Raw genomic sequence first — 19,488 nt, 5'->3', positions numbered from 1 at the left:
ATCCAGAAGTGCTGATTCTTAAGCACTTGGTATCAAGTTTCACATGACCAGATATTATATGTAAACATAGATTATTTTGATGAGTAAAGTAAGTCTTCAGAGTTTCTTCATTTCTTGTGTCAATCTAGTTTTTTGGTTTCCAAAAGGATTTTTAATGATACACATGACTTGGATCTGTCGTGTGAGAAATAAGAGGATGGGAGGGTTGTGGTTTGCTGTTTCTCTACTGTTCTGTATGGTTCTTTGTGTTTGAGTCTGGTCCTAAAGTGCAGAGAGCTCATGTGATTTGGTTTAATGACTTGAAGATTCATCCATTCTTCCTTGGCCACTCAATTTGGTGGCTGTTCACTTCAGCGAATATGATTCTACTAGTTTTTGAAGGCTGTGTCCATGCACCCCATTGTTGGTGGCTCCAGTTCTTAAAGTGACTTGTTTTATGGGACTCTTGATGAAGTAAGGTAGAATGGGGTGATTGACGGTAAAGAGGTGAATTTGGTAGTACTTGGAAGAGTGATGGAACCGTAGGGTTTGCAGTAGGCCCATCAAGAAAGCACTTCCAGGGGCGCCTGGGTGGCTCAGTCGGTTAAGTGTCCGACTTCGGCTCAGGTCAGGATCTTGCGGTCTCTGAGTTCGAGCCCCGCATTGGGCTCTGTGCTGACAGCTCAGAGCCTGGAGCCTGCTTCAGATTCTGTGTCTCCCTCTCTCTCTCTGCCCCTCTCACGATGGCACTTCGTCTCTGTCTCTCAATAATAAATAAACATTAAAAAAAAAATTAAAAAAAAAAAAAAAAAAAGAAAGAAAGCACTTCCAGGTGCTAGCCATGCTGTGAGGGGTCCAGTTTGGTTGGGATTTGACATAACAAAGAATGGTAAAGTTGAGCATTTAATTTAGGCCTTTGATATAGAGAGGGTCCTTGTATGGAAACACATTTTTTTTTTTTTTTTAAGTTTTATTTCTGAGAGAGAGAGACCACGTGAACAGGGTGGGGCCAGAGAGAGATGGAGACACGGAATCTGAAACAGGCTCCAGGGTCTGAACTAGCTGTCCGCACGGAGCCTGATGCGGGGCTTGAACCCACGAACCATGAGATCATGACCTGAGCCGAAGTTGGACGCTTAACTGACTGAGCCACCCAGGCGCCCCTGGAAACACATTTTGACACTGGAAGTGTCTCCGAGGGAGGCAGTACTTAGAGAGACACACTGTAGGGCTTCCTTCTTCAACGACTGGATCCTTTAAAATTGAGCTTTATGGTGTCCTGTTTGCAGCCTAAACCCTCTTAGAACCTTTTGTGGGAGGTAGAAGATGGGCATATCTAGGTCAGGTAGTACATGGTTTTCATTTGGGAAGCTCAAACTTTCTCCTTGTAGAAGCCTCACTAGATAATCTTGGCTCGCAAACTCTATTTAACTCAGGTCCAAGTGTGAAAGCTCAGTGTCTCTCACACTTTCCATCTTTCCTTCCTTAGGCCACCAGGCTACCCCAATATGAATCAGGGAGGCATGATGGGAACTGGACCTCCCTATGGACAAGGGATTAATAGTATGGCTGGCATGATCAACCCTCAGGGACCCCCGTATCCCATGGGTGGAACCATGGCCAACAATTCAGCAGGTAAGTCCAAGTTCTTGCTCACTCTAGGAATTTCTTCTAGAATGATCTTCCTGTCACAAATTTGTTGGGCTTGAGAGGTTTTTTTCCTCTCTTATGTAGGGATGGCAGCCAGCCCAGAGATGATGGGCCTTGGGGATGTCAAGTTAACTCCAGCCACCAAAATGAACAACAAGGCAGATGGGACACCCAAGACAGAATCCAAATCCAAGGTAATGATTTATATCTTGACTCCTCTCAACCTTCTGTCCCATCCTTCCCAATGATAGGAAAGAAAAAGAAAAGAGGGTGACTAGACTCTATTTATGTCACGGAGTAGATCATCTCAGAAAAGGCTGCTCTTGCCTCTTCTAATCATGAAGATTCCCAGGCTAATAGCTCATTGAATTAGATTTTAGTTTTAGCCTAAAGGGTCCTGATGTAAATAACACAGTGTTCTCACAGTTGTTTGTTAATAGAGGAAATGCCAGGCCTGCAGTGTAGAAGTCTCTGTACTGCCCTCTGTGAAACTGTGCCCCCTGTCCTCGTGCATTGATAGGTGGTATGTGCCATGGGCAACTAGTTCCTCTTCTCTTCCCAGACCTCACTCAGAGCAGCAGGAATGGTTGGTGCCCTGTGTTCAATAAAGAAGGAGATGAGGGAGGTGGGGTTTGGGCCCTTGTTTGGCCTCCCTGTAGGATGGTCCTGAGTGTGCTATCTATTGGGTTGTGAAGCAGTCTGGGGACCTGCTCAGTGTTAGAGTCATTTGAAACATTTCTGCCCTTTGTCGTACCCCATTTCCCCCATCTTATATAAAGTAGGACAAAGTAAAAATATACAGCGGCCACCTCCAGTGGACCTTCACCTCTGGCTCTCAGACCCTTTTAGCCGTCTTCCTGTCTTGGGCAGGATAATTAACATCCAAAGCCTTTCAGGCAGGTAGGAGACCCTTCGTTTCTTGAGGGAGGAACTTTCTTTTCATTTTAGTCCATCCCATTGTCTCCAGATCACGTTTTTGAGTTCTTGAGTTCTCTGAAAATAGTCTGTAAAAGCATGCCTAGGCTCCTGGGTCATAGTAGGGGAGTAGTAGTGACATTGACGTGAGGTGAATAAGGGCTTGACACTTGGCTCTGCTGCTTGAAAACTATGAGATTTTAGGAATGGCCTCCATGTGCCTGCTTCCTTATCTTCTAAGAGGAGAATAGTTTATAATGCCTAATATGTAAAGGCATTTATTAGCACAGCACCCAATATATAGTCAGTGTTAGCTTCCTTCCCTTACAGGAAGAATTTCTAGCTCCCATTTGGTCTTTTGACCTTAACAAAAGCAAGGTACCCCAGAATAAGAAGCTTTACTACTACCCTAATCAAGGGACTTCTGAGACCCTTAGCATAGGCTTTGAATCTGACCAATTCCTATGAATCTTGACCTGCCCCTTCCAGAAATCCAGTTCTTCTACTACAACCAATGAGAAGATCACCAAGTTGTATGAGCTGGGTGGTGAGCCTGAGAGGAAGATGTGGGTGGACCGTTATCTGGCCTTCACGGAGGAGAAGGCCATGGGCATGACAAATCTGCCTGCTGTGGGTAGGAAACCTCTGGACCTCTATCGCCTCTATGTGTCTGTGAAGGAGATTGGTGGATTGACTCAGGTGAGTGCCTAGCACTTGGCTTCCCCTGTGGTTTCAACAAGCCTTTCTCTAGTTACTTAGTGGCTTCGCCTGGCACAAAGCATCCCACAGGGACCTCACCGTCTCCTGCTCTCTGAGGCACGTACTGATAGACTGGAAGCACAGGGCTTCCAGAAAATAAGACAAAGGCAAGAGGCTGAGACCTCCCTGGGTAGTATGAAGTATTAGCATTGAGTTTACCACATGTCTAGGGTCGGACTGGAGTGCAAAGATATGGAAAATGTGGACTTTCTGAATCCATGGGAGGGAGTCTGGCATTGCAAGCAAGGTCATGGCTTGGAGAGAGGGGTCTGCTTTTGAATTCTTCCTTAGCCACTTAACAACATATGCCACCTTAATCAAGGTGTATGGCCATTCTGAGTCCTAACTTTCCTTATTTACAAAGTAGGGATAGTGTGTATTCTGCTAGATTGTCGGAAGCTGGAAATACTATGCAAAGCTTACAGCAAGATTTCTGCCACTGAAATTGGTTTGTGAGATAGTACAGAAGTAGCCATAGTAGTTGTTGACCCTTTCATTCCTGGATACTTCCCAGTGAAGATGGGATTTCAGGAACTATTTGATAGAAATAGTTTATGAGGGACAAAGTAGGTAGAGAAATTGTGTTTAGTTACTCCATGTGGGATATTTAAGTGAATGGATTAATCTGCTGGAAACCTGGACTGAACTCCATCCTGAGCCTGCCTCAGCTCTGATACCTTATAGTTTTGCTTTGCACTCAGCCCAGGAGGCACAGAGTTGAGGCAACGCTGTGCCTTGCAAACTTTCCTCCTATGTGCGTTACGTAGTCATTAGATCAGGAGGCTGCTGGTGGGTCTGAGTTTGTGGCTTAGCTCCGGGGGAGGCGTGGCAGGGAGAGATGTATTCCAAACCTTCTAAATCAGAAGAGGAAAACAGCTGTCACCAGCAGAAAAGAAAGTGATTGGAATGAAGCCAACCAACAGTCAGTTATGAATTCCTTCTCCCTTCAGGCTTTATTCCCCTCCCCCACAAAGGAAAACAAAACAAAACAAGACACGTGCACACTGCCACATAACTGGCGTGGGAAGCACCGCCACAGCAGGCTCCTGAGGTGACCCTGGGCTCGTTCCCGCCATTCTCCCTGGCAATGAGTTCTCCTAGCCAGGCTTCTCCTGCCTGTGGGGGCGGGGGTGGGGGCAGGCAGTGGGGTCATTGGCTTTGATGTGACACACTTCTGATTGGATGGGCTTCTGGATTCACTAAATCTAGGATGAGGTACAGAGGGAGTCCTGAAGCCTGCTCCTGTCTTCCAGTTTGCGAGAGGGTGCCAGCCTTTTGGGTGCTGTGATGTAATTGAACGCTAAAGACAGAGCTTGGAGGAGAAACAGTGCTGTCATAAGTTAGTCTGTAATGCTTCCAAGAAGGCAGAAGATGAGTCCTGAGCTGCCGTGAAGGATTAGTAGGGTGTTGGGTAGAGGAAGGGGCCATTCTAGTTGACTGGCCTACGGGACATGGAGATAGGAGAGAGAGAATCTGGATTATACACAACCAACACCATCTCCAGCCTTCAGGATTCATCTCAGATGTTTCCTGCTCTAGGGGAGTGTCCCAGGTCCCCTCCCTGCCATCGAGGTTGTCCCTCCCTTTGCTTCCTTATCACTCTTCTCTGTGGGATCACAGGTACCAGATTAGTAGATATGACAACATACTGAACTTCCTTTATGGGTTAGGACTGGAAAGCTGGTGTTCCCAGCCTTTGAGGTGGATGAAGAAGCGTAATGATACATGAAGAAGGAGACCTGTCTGGCTAGGGCAGAAAGACTGTCTAATTACAGGGATAGGGGCATGGTCTTGATCGGTGTGTCCCGAAGCTTAGGAAAGGAGGCAGAACTGTAGGCTGGTGGTGATTTTCCCACCATGTTTCAGGAATATACTTGTATAATGCATCATACCTTCTAAATTCTGTTCTCTCTCACTAACAGTGATGTGAAATTTGCTCTCGTGTGAATTAGGACTGTCTGCTAGTTGCAGTGATCTGTGGATAGAGCCTGCTGCGGGTAGAGGGATGCTAGCCATGGATTTAACCTTTGTTGTGGACTTACACACCAAGTGGGGTTAACTTGGCTGGTTCGCTGAGAACCACAATCCCCTAAGAGATGAGAACCTGGAAGCCTGATGGGGTTTGGGGTTTGTGGGCAGGAAGATCACGTGGAAGACCTGGCCCAACTCTTCTGGTTCCTTGTACAGGTCAACAAGAACAAAAAATGGCGGGAACTTGCGACCAACCTCAATGTGGGCACCTCAAGCAGTGCTGCCAGCTCCTTGAAAAAGCAGTACATCCAGTGTCTCTATGCCTTTGAGTGCAAGATTGAACGGGGGGAAGACCCTCCCCCAGACATCTTTGCAGCTGCTGATTCTAAGAAGTCCCAGCCCAAGATCCAACCTCCCTCTCCTGGTAAGGATTCGGGTGAGCGGCCCCACCAAAGCCCACCCTTCATGAGGAGCATTCAAGGGTCCAGGCTCATTATTCAGCAGTGCCTGGCACCCGGGACGTGTGCTCTGCCCTGTCCTGCCACAGGGCTTAACACGTTGGCAGACTAAAGAGCGGGCAGTGGCGACTCCCTTGAGAGGTAGTCTACAGCAGCCCTTAAGTTTTAATTTTCATTGTGCACCTGGCATCTTGCCAAATGTTTGTAAACTAGTGAGTGGGAGGGACACCAGAGGAGTGGGGAAGTCTGACAAATAGCAGTGAGGCAGGGCCATCTGGGAGCTTTGGCCCACTGATGTCAGCGCCTTAGAATGCAGCTCAGACAAGAGCCCTGAATTCCCCAGGGAGCTGCGATGCTAATGAATGGGAAGGAGGGGGTAGGGAGGGGAGATGAATGGAACTCTCTGATGGGAGGGCCTCTGCCCACCCTCCTTTCTGAAAGGAGGCTGGGTCCTGGGCAAGCATGGAAAGGAGAGGGAAGAGGGCCAGGGCTCCTAGAAGGTGGGTGTAAACACATGTGCCCTGGTATTGACCTCTGAGGGTGTAATGAGTGCCTGAGATGACTCATCAGCTGGGGAGGCCTAAGCAGTGGGATGTCTGCTGCTGGGAATGGTAACTAATGGAAACATTAATTACTGGTGGTTCTGCTCGCATCAGCTTAGAGGAGGAACATTGGAACCTAAGTGGTGACACTGTGCTAGATCCTTGTGGGTAGGAGCTCCTAGGTTCCTAAAGCACACTGTAAGTTTGGGGCAAGATGGAGCCTTCCAGCCTAGGATTCTAGGGGCTCAGACTGGGAACTTGGGCTCTAGCATTACAGGGTCTAGTAAGTTAGACAGGGTCCTTGGGGAATCTGACAGAGACTCCAGGAAATCACTAGCATGGTGACGGCATTACCATACTACTCCTCTTCTCCAAAGGTGAAACCGTAGCAAGGAGCAATGGACCTGCTCAAATTCCCTTCCTTATTACATCGCCTTACAGATCCCCTGCCGAGAAGGGTGATTTAGGCCTTAGATTACCCCAGCCTTAGCCTTACCACATTCCTTTCCAAAAAGATCCGGGGCATTTTTGTATTTCTGTGAAAGTTAAACACTTGCCGGCTCACCCTACATCTCTGTCCACAGCGGGATCTGGGTCTATGCAGGGGCCACAGACACCTCAGTCAACCAGCAGTTCCATGGCAGAAGGAGGAGACCTGAAGCCACCAACTCCAGCATCCACACCACACAGCCAGATCCCCCCCTTGCCAGGCATGAGGTAAGGCCAGGAGCAGGGGCAGGTGGTTCGGAAGACCTGAGTAGAAGTGCATGAGCTCCTGTGCAGCCCAGAGTGGTCCCTGCCCCGTCTGCCTGGCCAGCGACTCTCGTGTGCCCTGCTTACTGGAGGAGTTGCTTTATTTGGGGTTTAATTGGCTTTCCTCACTCTGGAGCAGGAGCAATTCGGTTGGGATCCAGGATGCCTTTCCTGATGGAAGTGACCCCACATTCCAGAAGCGGAATTCCATGACTCCAAACCCTGGGTACCAGCCCAGTATGAATACCTCTGACATGATGGGGCGCATGTCCTACGAGCCAAATAAGGATCCTTATGGCAGCATGAGGAAAGGTGACCAATTACTGTTGGCCTCGTGCCCTTGAGGACAGGGCCAGGGAAATGGGGGGATTATCTTGAGAGTGGTGCAGGGTTCTTAGCGAGCCATTTTCTGAGATAAGGCATTCCCAGATGTAACCACTGCTCTTCACGCCTACCTCCTTTCTTGTCCCCCTCTCCCTGGCCTTACGTTGTCATACCTTAACAAGTATGTGCTCTGTGCTGGTAGGAGCCTCTTTAGATCTTTTTTGAACTTAGCAGGGAAACAGTAGGAACAAACCCGAGCTCCGGAGAGGGCCTGGTCTTTGGGGCAGGCAAGGTGTAGGTTGATAGGCCTTCTGGCTTACCCATTTGCTCACTGCCTGCCTTCCTTTCTGTACTCAGCTCCAGGGAGCGATCCCTTCATGTCCTCAGGGCAGGGCCCCAATGGCGGAATGGGAGACCCCTACAGCCGAGCTGCCGGCCCTGGGCTGGGAAATGTGGCGATGGGACCTCGACAGCACTATCCCTACGGAGGTCCTTATGACAGAGTGAGGTAAGCATGGCCCCCACTCCTGTCCCACCCCAGCACCCCACAGCTCTAGTGGACTCAATCCACCTCTCCAATTGTGTCTAGGACGGAGCCTGGAATAGGACCCGAGGGAAACATGGGCACTGGAGCCCCACAGCCGAATCTCATGCCTTCCAACCCGGACTCGGGGATGTACTCTCCAAGCCGCTACCCCCCGCAGCAGCAGCAGCAGCAGCAACGGTGAGTGAAACCTGGTCTTGGTGTCGTTGTGGCTCAGGCTTTGCCATTTCCCACCCTGATCCTCTGATTCTCTCCCTCCTGCAGACATGATTCCTATGGCAATCAGTTCTCCACTCAAGGCACCCCTTCCGGCAGCCCCTTCCCCAGCCAGCAGACCACAATGTATCAGCAGCAGCAGCAGGTGAGGAGGGTGGCAGGGTGAACTGACACACAGAAGTTTAGGCTTGCTTTTGGTACTTTGGTGTTCTCCTACCTACATGACCAGCTCTGCTGAAGAGCCAAGCCCTCAGTCTCGTCCCTGTTTGGATTCTAGTCCAGTCTCTCTAGTTCTCCAAAAGGGCCAGATACCAGATACAGGCCTTACTTTGATTTTTTTTTTTTTTTTTTTTTTTTTTACCTACATTTTTCTACGTAGGGGAAGGGAGAACCAGAGGGGAATGGGGAATGATTCTTGATTTCAGAAACAGCTTCCAAAAGATCATTTGTAGAGGGTGATTCCGTTACTCCCTTGGAGACCGTGTCCTCTCCTAGAGGAGTGGAGTAAGCCTGGCAAATGTCTGGGGTAGTCGTCTCGGCAGCTGTTTGTGGATCTTGTGTCACTGAGTGCAGAAGTTAACTTCCCCTCTGCTTGTCCCCATCTTAGAATTACAAGCGGCCGATGGATGGCACATACGGCCCTCCTGCCAAGCGGCACGAAGGGGAGATGTACAGTGTGCCGTACAGCACGGGGCAGGGGCAGCCCCAACAACAGCAGCTGCCCCCAGCCCAGCCCCAGCCTGCCAGCCAGCAGCAAGCTGCCCAGCCTTCCCCTCAGCAAGATGTGTACAACCAGTATGGCAACACTTACCCCGCCACTGCCGCTGCTGCTACTGAGCGCCGACCAGCGGGCGGCCCCCAGAACCAGTTTCCATTCCAGTTTGGCCGAGACCGTGTCTCTGCGCCCCCCGGCTCCAATGCCCAGCAGAACATGCCACCGCAAATGATGGGCGGCCCCATACAGGCATCGGCTGAGGTGACTCAGCAAGGCACCATGTGGCAAGGGCGTAATGACATGACCTACAATTACGCCAACAGGCAGAGCACTGGCTCTGCCCCCCAGGGCCCCGCCTATCATGGTGTGAACCGAACAGATGAAATGCTGCACACGGATCAGAGGGCCAACCATGAAGGCCCGTGGCCTTCCCATGGCACACGTCAGCCCCCATATGGTCCCTCTGCCCCCGTGCCCCCCATGACGAGGCCCCCTCCATCCAACTACCAGCCCCCACCAAGCATGCAGAATCACATTCCTCAGGTATCCAGCCCCGCTCCCCTGCCCCGGCCAATGGAGAACCGCACCTCCCCTAGCAAGTCTCCATTCCTGCACTCTGGGATGAAGATGCAAAAGGCAGGTCCCCCAGTGCCTGCCTCGCACATAGCACCTGCCCCTGTGCAGCCACCCATGATTCGGCGGGACATCACCTTCCCACCTGGCTCTGTCGAAGCAACACAGCCTGTGTTGAAGCAGAGGAGGCGGCTCACAATGAAAGACATTGGTAAGGAGACCTCCCTGATCAGGTTGCTTTATCTCTTCTTAAAATCTTGTCCATCTTTTTTTTTCTCCATCCCAACGTTCTGGATGAGATCAAATCGGGTCCAATGTTGTCTGAAATAGAGCCAAAGAACTTTGGATAAGGAAAACAGCTGGTATCAGGCTTTACTAAAAGCAAGCGCCACGCAGTGATGTCCTAAGGGAGCCTAGAAGCAGATGTGTGTCCTCTCCTAGATAGGAACTGCCTCCCGCCATGTGTTATCTTCAGAGTAGCCTGACTGATGGGCCAGCCCCGGGGGAGCATCCAGCCAACCTGGGCTTGGTAGATGGACGACATGGAGGTTTATTTCAGGAACCCCGGAGGCATGGCGGGTAATGATGTCCCTCAAGTCTGGGCTGCTGGCAGAGAGCACATGGGCATTAGACACCATTAACATCCTGCTGTATGACGACAACAGCATCATGACCTTCAACCTCAGTCAGGTGAGTACAGGTACCTCGGAAAGATTGGAAGAATGGGAGGGCCTGAGATCTCCTTGAAGTAGACAGTGCTGAGTGACACTGGGAATTAAGCCATCCCTGGCCAACGTGGTCTCCCTTTTCTCACTCGCTCTCTGGTATCTTCCATGCCAGTGCTTTGATTCCATGCCAGTACTTTGCCACTGGCCATGGGCCCAGAACACTGAGAACAATAATAATTTGTGTAAGGTATCAGGATTGACTTCAAAGGGAATTGGGGAGAAACTTTTTGGAATTGGTAAGAAATGCAGATTCTGTTGATGTGAGTGAGGACACCAACTTTTCAGACAAGAAAAACCTGTGCTCTTTATTAGTGAGCATGATTTTTTCCCTTTCTTACCTCATCTACCATGACTACAGGAGGTCTTCATTGATCCCATGGTTCCTAAGGTGTAGAAAGGGAAGTGGAAAGAAGTAGGCTCGTGGGGTGGGGGGTGGTGATGGTGGTATTTTAATTATGTTCTTGCAGAGATGATTCTCCAGATCCTCTCTCCACAGGGTGTGCACCTTGAGTTTTCCCACTAGCTTGGAAGAGTTTCTGCTGCACCAACCCACTCTTTTTGATCATCCATAGTACCTCCCAACCTGTCTATCAAGGCGCTGACTAGGGAGCATTGTTATTAACAGTTAACCGTTTATTGTGCCGTCACTTTGTGCCAGGTCCTTCATATTTTCTTTCATGTCATCCTCACAACAGTCTTCTGAGGCACATGTGACCTCTTAGAGATGAATAAATAAGCTCAGAGTCTTCTTATCTTTGCCCAAGTTCACACAGCTGTCAGCAGGGTCTTTCTGATTCCAGCGCCTGACTTTATGCCCATTTTATAAAATTGCCTCCCATGAGAAAGAAAAGGAACAGATACTGATTGAGCAATTTCCATATGGCAGGCATTCGATACATTCCATTTAGAGTTCAGAACAACCCTGTAGAGTTTAGGAATTTCCATCATGTTCAGTGGAAAGATAGAAGAAGTACAGCTCAGAGGGTTTAAATCATAGGGCCATTTCCTAGAAAAGCCAGAATTCCAACCTAGATCTTTCTAATTCTAAAGCCCTTATTTTTTCCATTTTGCTGTACTCCTGCCAGAGATTAATCTGACAGGCGATTAGTGTTTTCTTCTAGAGATAACTAGCCTTTTTAGGATCCGAGCTGGAATTTGGGTCTGTCTAGCACCAGCTAGCACCAGTGTTTGGAGGGCTGAAGCTTCCCTTATCCCATTCATTATGTTGCATGATTGATTCATGGAGGTCTAGCCTCCTGGAATGTTGGGGAGCTTGGAGAAGAGAGCAGGTGAACACCTGTCCACACTGCATCCCTTCTCTCAGCTCGTGTTAGACGGCTCATCCCACCATGCCTAGCCTTGGGCTACAACTGGCAGTGGGCTGTAGAGTGTCCTAAGAGGAATGCGGGGGCATTGACCAGAGTGAGTAGGAAAACTGGGCCTGATGAAGAAAAGCAAGAATTGGTAGGGAAAGAGGAGGCCACGAGATGGTGTGGTGCGGGGCTGTCGGTCAGTGTGTCTGTCCTGCTGGAGGCAGGCTGAGCAGAAGGGAGCACTGTGTGCTGGGCACAGGACAGACTGAACGACTTGCTGTGCGAAGAGCGTCTGGGAAAGGAGCAACTGTCTCTCCCAGGGGTACAGGTGTGTGAACTACAAGGAAAGAGGGGAGATCAGCTAGAAGACCTCAGGGGGCGTCTCAAGTCCAGGATTCTCTCGTTTAGCCCACTTTCTTCCCTTGATTTATCTCCTGTTTTTTCTCTTGTAGCTCCCAGGGTTGTTAGAGCTCCTTGTGGAATATTTCCGGCGTTGCCTCATCGAGATCTTTGGCATTTTAAAGGAGTACGAGGTGGGTGACCCAGGACAGAGAACACTACTGGACCCTGGGAGATTCAGCAAGGCATCTAGTCCAGCCCCCATGGAGGGGGAGGAGGAGGAAGACCTTCTAGGTCCTAAACTAGAGGAGGAAGAAGAGGAGGAAGTAGTGGAAAATGACGAGGAGATGGCCTTTTCGAGCAAAGACAAGGCAGCCTCGGAGAGTAGTGAGGAGAAACTGGTTAGTAAGTTTGACAAGCTCCCGGTAAAGATCGTGCAGAAGAATGACCCGTTCGTGGTGGACTGCTCAGATAAGCTTGGGCGCGTGCAGGAGTTTGACAGTGGCCTGCTGCACTGGCGGATTGGTGGGGGGGACACCACTGAGCACATCCAGACCCACTTCGAGAGCAAGACGGAGCTGCTGCCTACCCGGCCTCATGTGCCCTGCCCACCAGTCACCCGGAAACACGGCACGGCGGTAGAGGGTACGCCAGGGACAACAGAACAGGAGGGCCCCCCACCTGATGGCCCTCCGGAGAAACGGATCACAGCCACGATGGATGACATGTTGTCCACTCGGTCTAGCACGCTGAGCGAGGAGGGAGCTAAGAGTGCCGAGGCCACCAAGGAGAGCAGCAAGTTTCCATTCGGCATCAGCCCGGCACAGAGCCACCGGAACATCAAGATCCTAGAGGACGAGCCCCACAGTAAAGATGAGACCCCACTGTGTACCCTTCTGGACTGGCAGGATTCCCTCGCCAAGCGCTGCGTCTGCGTCTCCAACACCATCCGAAGCCTGTCGTTTGTGCCGGGCAACGACTTTGAGATGTCCAAACACCCGGGGCTGCTGCTGATCCTGGGCAAGCTGATCCTTCTGCACCACAAGCACCCCGAGCGGAAGCAGGCGCCACTGACTTACGAGAAGGAGGAGGAGCAGGACCAAGGGGTGAGCTGCAACAAAGTGGAGTGGTGGTGGGACTGCTTGGAGATGCTCCGGGAAAACACCTTGGTCACGCTCGCCAACATCTCGGGCCAGTTGGACCTCTCCCCGTACCCCGAGAGCATTTGCCTGCCTGTCCTGGACGGACTCCTACACTGGGCAGTCTGCCCTTCCGCCGAAGCCCAGGACCCCTTCTCCACCCTGGGCCCCAACGCCGTCCTCTCCCCGCAGAGACTGGTCTTGGAAACCCTCAGCAAACTCAGCATCCAGGACAACAATGTGGACCTGATCCTGGCCACTCCCCCCTTCAGCCGCCTGGAGAAGTTGTATAGCACCATGGTGCGCTTCCTCAGTGACCGAAAGAACCCGGTGTGCCGGGAGATGGCCGTGGTACTGCTGGCCAATCTGGCGCAGGGCGACAGCCTGGCGGCCCGCGCCATTGCAGTGCAGAAGGGCAGCATCGGCAACCTCCTGGGCTTCCTGGAGGACAGCCTTGCTGCCACACAGTTCCAGCAGAGCCAGGCTAGCCTGCTCCACATGCAGAACCCGCCCTTCGAGCCAACTAGTGTGGACATGATGCGGCGGGCTGCCCGCGCGCTGCTGGCCCTGGCCAAGGTGGACGAGAACCACTCGGAGTTCACGCTGTACGAGTCACGGCTGTTGGACATCTCGGTGTCACCGTTGATGAACTCATTGGTTTCACAAGTCATTTGTGATGTACTGTTTTTGATTGGCCAGTCATGACAGCCGTGGGACACCTCCCTCCCTGTGTGTGTGTGCGTGTGTGGAGAACTTAGAAACTGACTGTTGCCCTTTATTTATGCAAAACCACCTCAGAATCCAGTTTACCCTGTGCTGTCCAGCTTCTCCCTTGGGTAAAAAGTCTCTCCTAGTTCTCTTTCCTCCTCCTGCCCCCCCCGCCCTCCCCCCCACACCTTTCTGTTCCTTGTCCTCACCTTACTCCCCTCAGGACCCCACCCTATTTGAAAAGACAAAGCTCTGCCTACATAGAAGACTTTTTTATTTTAACCAAAGTTACTGTCGTTTACAGTGAGTTTGGGGAAAAAAAAATAAAATAAAAATGGCTTTCCCGGCCCTTGCATCAACGGGATGCCACATTTCATAACTGTTTTTAATGGTAAAAAAGAAAAAAAAGGAAAAAAATACAAAAAAAAACCTCTGAAGGACAAAAAAGGTGACTGCTGAACTGTGTGTGGTTTATTGTTGTACATTCACAATCTTGCAGGAGCCGAGAAGTTCGCAGTGGTGGACAGACCCTGTTCACTGGAGAGGCCTGTGCAGTAGAGTGTAGACCCTTTCATGTACTGTACTGTACACCTGATACTGTAAACATACTGTAATAATAATGTCTCACATGGAAACAAGAGAAAACGCTGGGTCAGCAGCAAGCTGTAGTTTTTAAAAATGTTTTTAGTTAAACGTTGAGGAGAAAAAAAAAAAGGCTTTTCCCCCAAAGTATCATGTGTGAACCTACAACACCCTGACCTCTTTCTCTCCTCCTTGATTGTATGAATAACCCTGAGATCACCTCTTAGAACTGGTTTTAACCTTTAGCTGCAGCGGCTGCGCTGCCACGTGTGTATATATATGACGTTGTACATTGCACATACCCTTGGATCCCCACAGTTTGGTCCCCTTCCCAGCTACCCCTTTATAGTATGACGAGTTAACAAGTTGGTGACCTGCACAAAGCGAGACACAGCTATTTAATCTCTTGCCAGACATCGGCCCTCTTGGCGCGATGCTGTACAGGTCTCTGTAAAAAGTCCTTGCTGTCTCAGCAGCCAATCAACTTATAGTTTATTTTTTTCTGGGTTTTTGTTTTGTTTTGTTTTCTTTCTAATCAAGGTGTGAAAAAGTTCTAGGTTCAGTTGAAGTTCCTGATGAAGAAACACAATTGAGATTTTTTCAGTGATAAAATCTGCATATTTGTATTTCAAACAATGTAGCTAAAACTTGATGTAAATTCCTCCTTTTTTCCTTTTTTGGCTTAATGAATATCATTTATTCAGTATGAAATCTTTATACTATATGTTCCACGTGTTAAGAATAAATGTACATTAAATCTTGGTAAGACGTTTGTTAGGCTTTTTGCTGTTTTCAAACGATTTAAAAGCTTGGCCTTTTGGGGAGGACGGGGGATTGCCGGTCCCGTTTTTGGAAACCTGCTGTGGTGTGCTCCCTCCCCGCCGAATGGTGGCATCCTGGATGCTGTCAATTTTGCATCACATTCTACTTTACCTTCTGTGTAAGAAAGCATCTGAGATGATTACACCTGCAAGAGGAAGTTCTAGACATAAAGAACACGTTAGCTAGCCTCTTGAAATAAAATGAGTATAAATAGCCAAAGAAATTGATGATACTCTAAGGAAAAAAAAACTTTAGGAAATAGTCGGCGAAGGGAGAATATCTGCTTTTCTAGGAAGTCTTCAACAGTAAGACAATCATTTATCTCGAGGTGGCCTCCAACTTAACTTTATTTCTCCACACCGGCACTCTTCTCTGTTTCCAGATTTGAGCCTTCAGCTGCCCTCTTGACCTCTGCTTGGAAGTTTAATTTGAACACCCCCAAGCTGAAATGCTCCATCTTTCCCCTAGAAACCTGCTCCCATAGTTTTCCCAGTAAACAGCAACTCCATTGCTTGGCAAAAAAAAAAAAAAAAAAAAAGACTACTTTCGTTTCCACATTCAGTATGTTAGCTCTCTCCAAAAAAGAACCCTCTGTTTAGCCACTACCACTGTAGTTGAAGACACCAAGACACCAGCCTATCTTTCTTAAATTCGTGAACGACCCTACAAACTGACCTCCTTGCTTCTGCTCCGCCTGGTTGAACCTGTTCTCAGCATAGCAACCAGCACGCTCCCTTTAAAACCTAAGATCAAAATCCTTCAGTGCTTCTCACTCTGAATGAGGCCCTGAGTTATCTGGCTGGCTCTTAGCTCCCTGGGCCCCTTTTCTCTTCCCCGTTGCTCACTCCACCACATAGGAATGTTTCCACCTTAGGGCCTTTGCATTTACTGTTCCCTCTGTCCAGAATACTCTGACCAAATAACTACGTGGCTGAAGTCCACTCCTTCAGGTCTTTGCTCCAATATTGGATCAGTGAATCCTTCCCCGGCTACCTGATTTAACATAGCAATCTCTGCTCTCCTGCCTTATTTCCCTCTCTGCCTTACCTTACTTTGTAGCACTGTTACCATCTGGCCTATTGTATGGTTGACCCTTGAACAGTGGAGGTTAGGGGCACCAGCTTCTTACCCAGGCAAAAATACACATCTACTGTTTTTTTAATTTTACACATGTTGCTTTCGTTTATTTTTTTACCTATTAAGTAATCTTTACCCACAATGTGGGGCTTGAACTCATCACCCCAAGATCAAGAGTCACATGCTCCACGTGCCCCAGAAATACACATGTAACTTTTGATGCCCCGAAAACAACATGATCGGCCTACTTTTGACTCGATCAGCACATATTTTGTGTGTTACATATATTATATACAGTATTCCTACAACAAAGTAAGGTCAGAGGGGGAAATGTTAGGAAAATTATCAGAGAAAATAGTGTACTGCACCGCATGAACAATCTAAGTGGACCTGTGTGATTCAAGCCCATTGTTCAAGGGTCAACTGTATATTGTACTCCCTTGTCATCTTCCCCTAGAATGTAAGCTCTCTGAGGGCAGGGGGGTTATCGCGTTCACTGCTACATCCCTATCCTACAACAGCCTGGCCACTTAATAAGTAGTCGTTGAATGAAATTGTAGATGTTGGCCAGATGCAGTTACTTTTATAAGACTGGGTGTTGCAATATAGAGCTTCTCTGTTCTTCTCTAGGGAAACAATGGAGAGACCAGAAGCAGTAACAGAGAAAATGCTATTGTTGTGGACACTTAGAAGTGAAACTTGAAACAACAGTTTTCTAGTGAGTACCTACTTAGGTACCAGATGTAGTAGGTCAAATAACCCTACAAGGGAGGACTGAGGATTGTGCCTGTGAGTCAGTATTCTGGTTCCCATTTCACAGCTGAGCTCACACACCAAGTGAGGTCCTGCTGACGAAGGCCCTCCTTCCTGGGTCAGAGGACAACAAGGGGTAACTGAATCTCGCTGTGGAGCTCAGCAGGAAAGAGTTTTGTTGTATCCAGCATGAGGCAAAAATTGTCCCAAGAATTTCAATCAAGTGTTCATCGAGCTGAGTGTGGTTGTTAATATTTGGGTCAGGGACAGGAATGAATAATCAGTGATTCTCTATGAATTGAAGGGGGAGGTAGAGACAATGGTTAACCTCCGTCAACCAGGATGCCTTCTTAGGACTCTGCTGGAAGAAAACTACACGGGAAACATTTCATATCTGTATTTTGGTGAGCTGTGTTGCTAACGGCTGTATTTGCACCGGGCCTCTTCAACCCCCATTTTCTAGTCTAGAAAATGCATTTCTGGGCTGTGTGTGGAGCATTACCTAGGAGTTTGGTTTCCTGGGTTCCTTTCATCTGCTCTCCTGCAATGCTGGGGGAGCCTAGCCTGGTCTCCGGTTTCTGACTGGAGTTACCACAGGCTGAGAGAACTGCTAGCCACTGAGCTGTGAGTAATTTGCTTTTGAGAAGTAAATAGAACCTCGCCAGTAGAGAACCCAGGGGTGTGGCCAGTAGTTCTTTTCCCAGGCTCCTCCCTCCCCACCCCCCAAATGACCTTAACCTTCTTTCAGAGCTGGAGAGCAGCCAAGTCTGGCCTAAACAATACTCTCAACCTCATTGGCTCTTTTGCCTTGCAGCCACCGCCACCCCCAAGTGGCTAAGGCCCTTCCCACTAGGCCTCTCAGTGGGGTCAAGGTTTTCTAACTACTGAAAGGCAAACACCGAAGGAAGGGTGAAAAATATTTAGTGTCATGACCTTTAAAGGATCAGTATGTGGCTCCTGCAATTGAGAGGCAGGGTGGGGACTTTGTCCTGCGGTGGATGGACGTCTTCAAATGATACAACCGAGGCCAAAGGGATGCTTTTGGCAAATGTCCAAAACCTGACTGGTGCCACCCCAGATCTCAGGATGGATGTAAATGTCACCAGGCACCCTTGGAAACTGCCAGCGAATACCCACAGGGGAAAGAAGTGGCATAAAGTTCTGGTAAGGCATAGATGCCTGCCTGTCATCACAGGCATTAGACCTGCCTGCTAACAGTTGCCAGTGACTGAATCAGAAGGCAGTGTGGTCACTTTGGTCCCATAATGGCGTGGCCTCAAAGCCAGGATCAGGGTCAGCTACTCCATCATTCCCAAAGGACTGGGGCCGTGGAGAGTTTAGTGTCCGGAGTCCCTGGTGGCTCAGTCAGTTAGGCATCTGACTCTTGATTTTTCGGCTCAGGTCATGATTTCATGGTGCATGAGTTCGAGCCCCCCATTGGGCTCCGTGCTGACAATGCAGAGCCTGCTTGGGATTCTCCCTTTCCCTCCCTCTATGCCCCTCCCCCGCTTGTTCTCTCTCTTTCTCTCTCTCAAAATGAATAAACTTAAAAAAAAAAGGAAAGTTTAGTGTCTAAAACTGAATCACTGAGAATAGATACACTGCTCGGTCTGGGGCTTGAATATGGTGCAGGAGCCAGGCAAGGCAGCTACAGAAAGACATGAGTCGTCAGGCTGCTCCAGTATGATGAGTGCTCCATGAGAACTACCAAACTTCCTTCTTCACACCTCCAGTGGGAACACCACTCTTTCCCCCTTTTTGTTCAGGGAATTACAACAGTCCATCTTTATTGATTCCTTTGTACCAAGCACTATAGAATCCATGAGGCAGATATTACCACCATCTCCATGAGGACAAGGACTGTGTCTGTCTTGCTCTTTGTTACATCCTCGTCCCCTGTCACATAGCAGGCAGCCCCGTTTTGTTGACTAAATCAAAGAGGTAAGATGGGAATTTAATAGAGGAAAGAGTAGATAGGAGCTGTTAAGCCATTGCATGCCCTATGTGGGATGCTTGGCAGAGCCTGTAAAGATTCTTAGTTGTGCGGAACAAAAGGAAGAGAGGGAAAGAGGCAAGCCTGAGAAAGAAGACAATAGTGTGGTGTGGCAGAAAACCGGCCTCGGAGGCAGGAGATCTGAATTCAAGTCCCACCTTCGCCACGAGCTATGTAACTTCAGGCGAGTAACTCCTCGTTTCTGAGCCTCAGTTCCCATATCCATAAAATATCAGTATCAAGTTCAGCTGATTCATAACCCAGATCTTTACTGAGTATATACAATGTGCAAAGCACCGTTCTGAGTGCTAGTAATACTTTGGTGAACAAGGTCTGTGCTGTTATAGAGCTTATATTTCATAAGAAGGAAACAGTGAAAGGAGTAAAGTTCACAGACAGGGCAATCAGGTGATGATAGGTGCTATGAAAATAACAGGGTGATGGGATAGTACAGGGTGCTGGGTGTGGCCAGGGTGGTGGGAGAAAGCCTCTCTGATGGAGCACCTTTCAGCAGGGACCTGAAGGTAGTGAGCTGGCCAAAGGGTGGTCTGGCAGTGAGGCATTTCAAGCAGGAAGCCATAAAAGCAGAGCCAGGCAAGTTCACGCAACAGAAATGCTGTAACTCTCTTACCTTC

At 49.1% G+C, this 19,488-nt stretch overlaps 1 protein-coding gene across 2 annotated transcripts in view; it reads left to right on the top strand.

Annotated features, from left to right (window-relative positions):
* The window catches only part of ARID1A (AT-rich interaction domain 1A), a 69,668-nt gene extending 54,688 nt beyond the window's left edge, over window positions 1-14,980 (top strand). The window contains exons 9-20 of one of the 2 annotated variants that reach the window (XM_039231105.1): window positions 1,469-1,614; window positions 1,714-1,823; window positions 3,034-3,243; window positions 5,491-5,698; window positions 6,859-6,991; window positions 7,167-7,339; window positions 7,709-7,859; window positions 7,941-8,075; window positions 8,160-8,256; window positions 8,719-9,610; window positions 9,959-10,089; window positions 11,893-14,980. In XM_039231105.1, the coding sequence (XP_039087036.1) occupies window positions 1,469-1,614; window positions 1,714-1,823; window positions 3,034-3,243; window positions 5,491-5,698; window positions 6,859-6,991; window positions 7,167-7,339; window positions 7,709-7,859; window positions 7,941-8,075; window positions 8,160-8,256; window positions 8,719-9,610; window positions 9,959-10,089; window positions 11,893-13,623 (4,117 nt within the window). In that variant the 3' untranslated portion in view covers window positions 13,624-14,980. Of the gene's footprint in view, window positions 1-1,468; window positions 1,615-1,713; window positions 1,824-3,033; window positions 3,244-5,490; window positions 5,699-6,858; window positions 6,992-7,163; window positions 7,340-7,708; window positions 7,860-7,940; window positions 8,076-8,159; window positions 8,257-8,718; window positions 9,611-9,958; window positions 10,090-11,892 lie in introns of both variants that reach the window. The other variant, XM_039231098.1, reaches the window with a different exon arrangement.
* Window positions 14,981-19,488: the final 4,508 nt, after the last annotated feature.

This window comes from Hyaena hyaena, unplaced genomic scaffold (assembly GCF_003009895.1).
Source record: "Hyaena hyaena isolate Hyena2069 unplaced genomic scaffold, ASM300989v1 scaffold_3, whole genome shotgun sequence".
Lineage (NCBI taxonomy): Eukaryota > Metazoa > Chordata > Mammalia > Carnivora > Hyaenidae > Hyaena > Hyaena hyaena.
This window is presented reverse-complemented; position numbering and strand designations above follow the sequence as displayed.